The sequence below is a fragment of the Macrosteles quadrilineatus genome, unplaced genomic scaffold (assembly GCF_028750875.1).
Source record: "Macrosteles quadrilineatus isolate MER2022 unplaced genomic scaffold, UCM_ALF_1.0 Scaffold_7__1_contigs__length_78375512, whole genome shotgun sequence".
Lineage (NCBI taxonomy): Eukaryota > Metazoa > Arthropoda > Insecta > Hemiptera > Cicadellidae > Macrosteles > Macrosteles quadrilineatus.
In genome coordinates, this window is record NW_026542600.1 from 43,408,948 (window position 1) to 43,418,966 (window position 10,019).

At 36.2% G+C, this 10,019-nt stretch overlaps 1 protein-coding gene across 4 annotated transcripts in view; it reads right to left on the minus strand.

Annotated features, from left to right (window-relative positions):
* Positions 1-5,517, minus strand: part of LOC128997912 (protein suppressor of white apricot) — a 56,100-nt gene extending 50,583 nt beyond the window's left edge. For all 4 annotated transcript variants that reach the window (XM_054423738.1, XM_054423737.1, XM_054423735.1 and 1 more), the window contains exons 1-4: positions 5,177-5,517; positions 3,120-3,277; positions 2,511-2,689; positions 1,239-1,452 (exon numbers count right to left, since the gene is read on the minus strand). In XM_054423738.1, the coding sequence (XP_054279713.1) occupies positions 1,239-1,452; positions 2,511-2,689; positions 3,120-3,277; positions 5,177-5,367 (742 nt within the window). In that variant the 5' untranslated portion in view covers positions 5,368-5,517. The remainder of the gene's footprint in view (positions 1-1,238; positions 1,453-2,510; positions 2,690-3,119; positions 3,278-5,176) is intronic.
* Positions 5,518-10,019: the final 4,502 nt, after the last annotated feature.

Sequence of the window (10,019 nt, forward strand, 5' to 3'; positions counted from 1 at the left end):
GTTAAAAATAATGGTTTGGATACAGTTCTGAGAAGAAAACCGCAAAAATACGGGTAGCCGCGTACCGTACCGATTTTGTACCGAGAACCGAGGTACAAAATATTGTACCGTACCGAACCGTACCGACCTTAAATTTTCTGTAATTACTTTATGTACGTTTTACCATTTTCTTATGCTCTCACTGACACTCCCTATTGACTATTGTCTATATGTTTGCACACGTTTATCGTAGTCACGTTGATCGAGTAACGTGACTATAAAACATATTTCACTTTTAAAACTAATAACATTTTACAGATGATTCATATAATTGTTTAAAAGAGCCAGGTAATGTGAATATATTACAGTGACGAAGGACACAGAGTCATGTTGGCGGGAGATCTTTTTCCTCTGTTTCATTTCTCGGACTGGGGTAATGTTCACACAAGTTTGTACAAGATGTACGTAGGGTACAACCACTACTCATGAACAGAGACAACAACAAAATAAGGCAATAACTAATTTTAATAATATATTTCGAGTTCTTGAAACCTTGAATAGAACCAAAAATATTAAAACGTTATTAAGCTATGTAGATAGTAAAAATTGAATCTATGTAAAATGTTCTTGCTTGTACCCTCAAATTATAACCAACATAAACTGAGTCGATGGAGAATGTTTCAGAAACATCATTAAGACAACAAACAAAATAAGAATAGTTTATATTGATAACTCTTTTGGATAGTATTAATCATTCTTCGGGTTAAATACTAAAATTACAAAGATGTAAGTGTAAATCTTCATTCAAATGAGTAACAAAAAATCCTCAATTAAGTATATTTTTTAACTAGATACCAAAATAAGGTTTTAACTGTTTTTTTCATATACAGTTAGGCCATATATAATGTTGTAGATGATACAGAAACTAATTACTCAACTCTGAGGTTAAGGATATAGGCTAATATAGAGGACAAGGACCTAGGTTTTTAGGTTTTTTTTTTAAGGATAGCAGGCTTATCTGGATGGGAAAAAGTGTGAGTGGGAAGAAACACAAAACTTTACACTATATACAAAACATTAAAATATTTCACCGTCACTGATAGCATTTTCAACTAAGGAAGAGAAAGTTTTTCAGGCCTAACGGTGGCCAGGAAGTTATTGCAACAGTGTTGCCAATATATACATGGTATAATCTGTGGTTTACAGTGAACTTATATAAAGTGTAGGCCTATACAAGTCAACAATCTTAGCTAAATTACCTTGTTGGGTCATAAATGCTGGTTTGTAACGTCCTATTTTTATTTGACCAAGGATGAAATTGTAGTATGGGTTCAGAGGACTTCCGACGTGTAGAAAATTAAGTTTCTGGTTGTTGGCTTGTCTTGTTTTGATCAATATCTCTACTTGAGATCCATGGGATGCTATATGAGCGGCAGTTTTCTCTATTATTTGGTTTTCTTTAACTGTGGATGGCTGTAAAAGGAATAATAAGCAAGGTTATAAATCAATCCATAAAATACTGATAATTAATTAATAGGCCTATAGATTATGCATTTTGAGTAATATGGTCCAAACCATTGGCCTAGCCTTATACTGGCACTTGGTTTGACTCTACTCTATATACAAGCAATAACATTTCTGGTTGGGTCAGAAATAAATGTTAATAGCCCTCGATTTATAAATGTGATTTTGGTAATCTTTTCGCCCATTTATTTGAGATAGAATCCTCTGTATGGGTCGAACCATATATATACCGGTGATAAGTATATTTACAACAAAAAACTTTCTACAAATAAAAAATAAAAATTTTTAAAAAGGTAGGCCTATTAAGTTTTAAGCAATTTATTCTACAGAAAGCAATATAATGAAATATTGGGCACTATGTCAACTATTGACAACAAATACCTTACTTCTAATCTCAAGCTCAGTTAGTAATAGTAAACAAAGCAATAACAATATGGCGTAGATTCAAAAAGAGCAATTTTTGCCGAGAGAGGAAGAAGAAAGTGCAGTCAACTGTCCACCCGACAGTTCAATCGGTGATGAGTAGTTTTGGTTGGATAAGTCAACTGTTAATCGTTTGAAAAATACAAAACGATTGGGAAGTGAGTGACTCAATACTCAACTATTTTAAAAATAGCGCCCCAGTTCCAGTTGTATGCCAAATGATGACGGGAAGGGAGTGATGATGTAATAAGGTAAGCACCAATCAAGGATGAGACATTTAACTACCGGTACAGTATTACCAAAAAATTATAAAAGATAAAGAACTTCTTAATAACTGAGAGCTGTGAAATTTGACATTATTTTTAGATAGTATTAATTTGTGAAGGCTTGTGGTTTTAAATGCATACTTTTCATGATTAAAAATCAATTTCAGTTTTGAGATGAATTATTTTTTATATAAAGTGTATGCCTATTGGGGAGGGGAGAGGTTCTGCTTTGAGAGAATTCCCTCAAAATCAACGCCTAATAATCAGTTATTTGCATTTACCGCTGATTTTAAAATTGTAAATATTGTATTTCCTTACCAGTGTCATATCTGCAGGTATAAACAAAGTGGGGTTTGGTGTAAAAGGCTCCTCTTCTTCTGTGTTACTATCTGGCTCAGTGTTGGTAGGCGGGGGTTTGTCATTCTCATACTGATAAGCAACTTGCCCATACTCCTTGTCTGAACTGAGCGCTTGCTTTAGTCGTTTCAGTTCCTCTTCTGCAAAACACCAGATAAGAATATAAATCAGATAGGAAAATATACGTCGATTAACCAAAAACTTACCTTCGATTTACTTCGGATAGGTAGGTCAAGATGTCCAGGGACTGGACTGCACAGGTCCTAAGGGTGCAGTTCAAATACATGGCCAAAACTATACACAAATAATAATGTACTGTAATAAATTGTATTGTAAGTTAGTATTAATTAGACCTATAATATTATATAAGTTACTGCATTTAAGGCCAGCTTTTAGTGAAAGACCCTGTTTTGTAATACTTCATTGTAAATACAGCATATAGGTAACGTAAGTAAAGTATTTGCATAATATATGCATAATTGTTGGGCTCAGCACAGGCTGATTTCTGCACATTGACCCGAGCTAATGTAATAATATTTGCTTTTTTTAGTTCATGTCACAATATCTTACCTTGGTACATCTCTTGCTCCTCCTCATTATGGTGAAGGGCTCGATATCTTTCTTCATCACAAATCTGTTCAATTCGTCTTTCCTCTGCAGTTAAAACATAATCTTGATTTGTGGCTTCAAACTGAGAGACTTCACTCAAATGTCCTCTAGCATCATACCTAAAAAAAAGGTTAGTTACTAAATATCATAGGCTAAACATCATGTAGCTTAGTAAAGACCACCATTTATATTGGTGTTTTGTATACTTGAGGTATTCCTCTGTTGCTATTTGTCCTTTATTTTATTTTTCACCACACTAAACTGTTTTAATAGACTTTCCACGCACAAAATTAGTCAGGAAAACAGCTGTTTGCTGCCTGCTTAATCAAATAGGGTTTCATTAGGTACTACTGTACTGCAATTAGTTAAATGCTGACATCAGCTGTTATGATTGACAACAAATCGATGAATGACTAAATGGAAACAAAACCTCTCTTAGAAGTTGCTGAGTAGTGATTGTTAAGTCCTATAGTCAATGGGAATAAATAAATGAAATTAAATTAAATGAAAAATCATTCATAACGGATTAAATAACGGAATAAATAACAGATTTGTACAGTTTTTTCTTTTTTTATATTTTTTTATTAGGCTATTAGGTTAGTTTAGTTTTTTTTTTAGCCTATGGCAAAAATTATTGTACGTCACTCGTCAAAAATGTGTTAAACCATACTCGTCTGGTTAACACAGATTTCCCGGACCAGTACTCTAATATAGGCTACTATTACTGTACCATCTAGACTAAGCAACACAAGTAGACTCCTCATAGCCTACCATTGTAAATTTTGAAGCTTGTCATGTACGTCCACACTGATCGCTGGGGTGGACGAAATTTTGTTTCTATTATTTTAGGGTTATTTTCATGATTTGTGCTTTACTATTTGGTTAGGTCTATATAACTAGGAGACCAGTTATTGTTTATGATAAAACTAAATCATCAGTGTTTAAAATAATTGCAGTATATCATAATAGTCTTATAAGCTATTGGCCCAATGTCTTTTATGCCTACTCTTTTCTTAGACTTATGTTCAGTCAAAAAGAATGATGCGCCATTCACTGACTGACAGAATGCCATTTATGAGGCATTCATAGAATGGGATTGACCTAGAGGTCTAACTTACTTTGGTAAGTAAAAGTAAAATAAATTAAATCTAACATAAGTTACACCCAATCAGACCACATGATTAAATAGCAATAAATTAATTACAGTAATAATTTAATAAGTCAGGCTAGTAACAATTAGCCTACTTACGGTAAATCACATAGGCTAACTTAAAATATTTACAGTAATTACCTATTAATTATCATTTAGGCTATAAATATAGGCTCAAATCCAGTCAATAACTTGTTATCATTAACTTAACTTAACTTAATATCTTACGATACCGTAATGGAAAAAAGGAAACTAGATTAACTTAGCTAGGCCAATTGATTTATCCAATGGAGTCATAAGTTAGGCCTAAAAGTTAATAATGGTTTGAGGAACCTGGAAACCTATAGGCCTTGTACAATTTTATTTGACGAGGGAAAATACTAGTTTGTAAAATTAATACTGACCCTCCAGGTGGAGCATCAGTCTTTTCAACCATAGTGTACATAAACCTAGGAAATGAGCAACTTTTCCTGAGTTTGTAGACGCTTCGGTGGAAATTATCAATCTTGGACTGTATTATTACTGTAAAAAAAACCCTTTCTGAGGAGTAGCTGCAAAGGCCAAACCTCAGCCTGCTTTCTCCTTCCTGCAATTACCAAGATAGTGTGTTTCGGTCTTTTCCACCGACATGTGCCCCCTGGAGGGTTATCTTAAGTACATAGTCCCTAGCCTTAGTTTAAATTTTATCTATAGTAATGAGCTTTGGGATGTGAGAATATATATTTTAAGTCTCCAATCAAGGAACTGGCCCTGGCCTTACATCAACTTCAAAATGTAACTAGCCTAACCTAGGGCTATTGAGATCACTTTACTTACTTAGGCTAGGCTAGGCCAATCAGTTATTTTTATAAAAACAAAGTCTGATTACCTGTCAATTTTAAGTGTTTCGTCCCCCATCCATGGTATGAGGTGCTTTCCTTGATCCATCTCAAGTGCTTTTTCGTCATCCCTGAAGACTTTGCATGCATATCCAAAAACAAGAAGGTCAGTTTCGGCATCTGCCTTTTTACGCAAAATACCTGGATCATTCTGAATAATCCAACGTTTATCTTTACTCATTGTTACTCTAACTCACAACATAATCTGTCGGTAATTCTCTGCAGCATAGCCTCCTAAAAGTATCACTTAACCTAAATATAAATTCTACAGGCAACAACAATAATAGGGACTCTATTAATCTTGTTCTTTATCTGTTATGTTTGGACCTGCCCCCCCTGTCCAGTCCTGCAAGTGATCACTGATCTGACTTTTTTTTATCAAACGAACGAACGAGCCATTGGCCATTCCTTCCATTCTTCTTCTTCTTCTTTTCTAGGTTGCTTGTAAAGCTGGCTTAGTTTAACTAACCATGTAGCTACACTACTGCATCAGTACAATTTTCCTGGGCTTTTTTTTTAAATGATAGCAGGATGCTGGTCAGGAAATTTTTAATTTGAATGTCATTTTTATAGTTCAGGTTTCATTACATGTCAAAGTTTGATTTCTGTTTATTTTAAAAATGTCAGTAATGGTGGCCCTATTAGCTTGCAATTCTTTTCCATTAGCAGCTAACTTACTTACTTGAATACTTGTTGTCTTAATCTTTGACCGAAGTATCGGATAGATTGCGTCGTTATACTAATATTTACAAAATTATTATATACAAAACTTGCTTTACAAAGTATCATAAAACTTAAAACTTAGGCTGTGGTAAGCGTGTCTATTTCTCAACCTGGCATCAAAGGATCATTTGACAACTCGTCAAGACTACAGGGGCCTATTTGTGAGCAAGTTCTTCAGCTCGGACTTAAACGCTGTACCGTCAAGGTTCCTTAGGTGGTTTGGAAGGGAGTTGTAAATTTTGATAGCCGATCGGGGGTATCTCCTTAAGGTATGGCTCAAGCGGCAGCGAGGCATATCCAGGTCATGGGCCCTTCTTATTCCATACTCATGCCTATCACCTCGGGTCACAAAATCACTAAGGTTTTCCTTTAGCAAGACCAGACTATTAAGTACGTACTGGCTCACCACTGTGAGGATTCCCAATTCTTTGAAGATGGGTCGGCAATGTTCTCTTGGGCCTTTAGATGTTATCACCCTCACAGCTTTTTTTGTAGCAGAAGTATTTCATGGCATGCAGGAGAGTGTCCACAGAGCACTATTCCATACATCAAATGGCTATGAAATAAGGCATGGTATATGGTTATCAGATAGGTCTTAGTGATTTCATCTCGGAGTTTCCTTAGCAGATAGAGAAACTCTGGATAACCTAACGCATACCTTATCAATGTGGTTACACCAGTTTAGCCTAGAGTCCAGCCAAAACCCAATCAACTTCACAGCTTCCTCATGATTAGTCCTCGACTTGAGGGTGCACATCAATGATTGGGTCTTTTCTTCATTTATTTTGAAGCGATTAGCAACAAACCAGGACTTAGCCTCAAACAAGCAACTCGTCCGCTGTATCCCTCAACAGGTTAATGTCTTTCCCTCTGGTCACCAGGGTGGTGTCGGTGTCGTCTGCAAAGAGGCGGAGGGTGCAGCCGTTTAGCCAAAGGTCGTTGGCGTTTGGAGCGTTTGGACAGTTAGTGGTGAATTCAAATTTGCTGTTTTTAATTTTGAATAAAGGCATTGTCTCATCCTATTGTAGGCTGGGCACTCTGTAATTATGTTCTCTATTGTTTAAGTTGTCCTAGTTCACACTTGGTACAATATACGGAGATTCCCTCTTCTTCATTTGAAATAGCCTTTGTAGCATGAAGCATTGTATAGTAGGCCTAGATGACCAAATCTTTGTTTACATATTAGAGAAGTGTCAGTACGGCTTAGTCTGTAGTTACAAAACCTTGGCTTTTCTATTATCAAATTCTCTTGATTTGAGTATTTTGTATTTTATGTTTAATATTACGTTTTAAGTCTGACAGGGGTGTAAAGAAATGGTTGTCTATGTCTTGATTCGAATTAGCTGCAGTCATAGATAAACCCATTGACTAATAAAACATACTTCTTTTATCTATGCTGCAGTCTTAGCCAGTTTGTCAGCCTTTTCATTGTCAGGTATTCCTATGTGACTTGGTATCCACTGCACCACAATGGTCTTCAAGTTGAGTGATAAAAGCTGGTCTACAATCTCTAATTTTAACTGCTCGTTGCACTGTCCATCATCTATAGTTTTCTTGATTTTTTGTATGGCTTTTGGCTACCTGTGAGTCAGTGAATATAACCCATTTGTCTTTCTCTGAATATAAATTTTGTTCTAATGCTTTGTGTATAGCATATAGCTCTGCAGGCAGAATATACTATTGAAGTTTTGTGTGACAGTTTTATTGATTTTTTGTCTAGGTCAGTTTCAAAAAGATATAGCATTAATGTTTGTCATTTCTAGTGGTTTGGAGAAATTCTTCTGTCTGCTGGGGTTTGCCGTCGATTAAACAACAGTAATAAAAATATAAAAAAAAACAGTGTACTCCATAGTCCTTACACTTTTAAAAGTCAACGTCCCATCCCACTAGTTCGACAGTCCATTACCGCCAAGGCATTGACTTTCGATACCATAAGTAGGCTTCTTACAAGAAATATGTAAAATATGAATCATGTTTTAGTATGGATTAAATAAATGATCAGAAAGCATAGCGGGCATTGATATAGTGATAGTTTCTTTTCATTGGAGGTATATTTTACAACATTAAGCTGTGCTTTGGCTGTTCTGATAACAAAATTGTTTAATATAACAGGATGATCCTCATGCTCTGGTGAAAGTTTAATCATTATGGCTGTTTTCACAGTGCATTGAGTTATATTGCATTGCACTTTGGGCTAACAGCGTTGAAGCAAAATGAGTTTTTCTGTTACAAAAAAATAATTATTACAGTAGAATAATATGTAAAACCCATTTTAGAACATTAAAGGACACTTTTCATTAATCTTAAAGTTCCCACCCTCTTATAGAATCAGCTATAATGATATATGGGAATATCTTGAAGTCTTTATACGCAACCATGAAGTACATAATTACAAAACCAGGCAACTAATCCACATAAATTTGAATTGTCGCCGAACATCATTGGTAATTGTAATAGCCGGACCACATCACTTGGTAAAACGGAGGGCAGAGGCAGGTATAGAGTCTCTCCGCTCCGTGCGTACATTTCGTCGCAGTTAGTCTGGGCTTGCGGACACTTGTGTATACTAACCGTCCCCCACGCCAAAGCAATGAAGAGCCAAAGAGCCGTGTGGGCCTGATATTTTTGGAAATGAGCAATAAACATTCCCCTCTACCTACACCCCCCACCATAGCGCGGCCGCGTGCCCAGACTAGCTGCGACTACTGTACGTGTTTCCCGAATCCCGGTACCGGGGTTTTAGTAATGTTTGTTTATCGTGTTCGTAACAAATCTGCTGAGGGGACTTTAAAGGCCTCTGGGGCAGAGCCCCAAGGGAATTTACCTCGTTTCTCTTTTGATTGCTCATCTACAGACCAAGCCCTTTCTTTAGAGACCCCTACCAAGTTTCTACGCCCAGCTGTTCTTTGAAATTAGCTGTGACAAAAACCCGTTTTTCCCCCATAAGAATAACATAGGATGGGAATTTAAAGGCCACTGGGGCAGAACCCCAAGGGAATTTACAACATTTCTCTTTTAGTCTTTTGATGGCTCATCTACAGACCAAGCCCTTTCTTTAGGTTTAGACACCTCTACAGAGTTTCTACGCCCAGTCGTTCTCTCAAATTAGCTGTGACAAAAAAAAAACCGTTTCAAATTAATATTTAGATATTAAAAAAATTTGGTTTTTCTTTTCCGAGTTCGTTTGGCTCTTCTACCCGACCGATTTTCATGATTGAGGTCACAAATTGAAGGTATGCACGCACAGACTCGGCTGGATGCATTGCACGACGTCCAAGTGCCACGACGTCCAATAATATTTATTCAGTGCCACGACGTCCAAAACATAATTTTTGAGTTGTTGCACAACGTCCAATATAAATTATTTGACTGTTGCACGACGTCCAAGTGCCACGACGTCCAAAGCTTTTAGAAAGACTATATTTTTGGCAGTTACTGTACTTTTGGACGTCGTGGCACTTGGACGTCGTGCAACAGTCAAATAATTTATATTGGACGTCGTGCAACAACTCAAAAATTATGTTTTGGACGTCGTGGCACTGAATAATATCTTTGGACGTCGTGGCACTTGGACGTCGTGCAACACTCCCACTCGGCTTATACGTAAACAAAGTTTGCTCCCCATGTATTTCTTATGGGAGTTAAATTTGGTTTTTCTTTGCCGAGTTCGTTTGGCTTAATTAACCCAATAGTTAATTAATTCAATTATATTAACCACTACTAGACCATTCCAAATCATCCCCACTATATAGTGTTGTCAAGGCAATCGTGTGGTGTTCCGCAGTCAGTTTGTCGGTGTTCGGATTTAGCAGTGAAAAACTAGTTGTTTATATCTCTACATTGAGGTACCATACCTGTTGTGCAATTGTTACAATTTAAAGTTGAAACCGTGATTAAATACGGAGGATACATATTTTTAATTTGTGATGAAGCATGACTTCAATACACTTAAATTTGGTTAAATATAAAATTCAAGATTAACTGATTGAAGCTGCTCTTGTCATCTAATCTTGAATTGCATCTATATTTTTATATACAGTAATCAATCTTAACTAATAACAAATTCATAGTATGATCTGGGATCACTGTCTATTTTATGTATTTGATGGT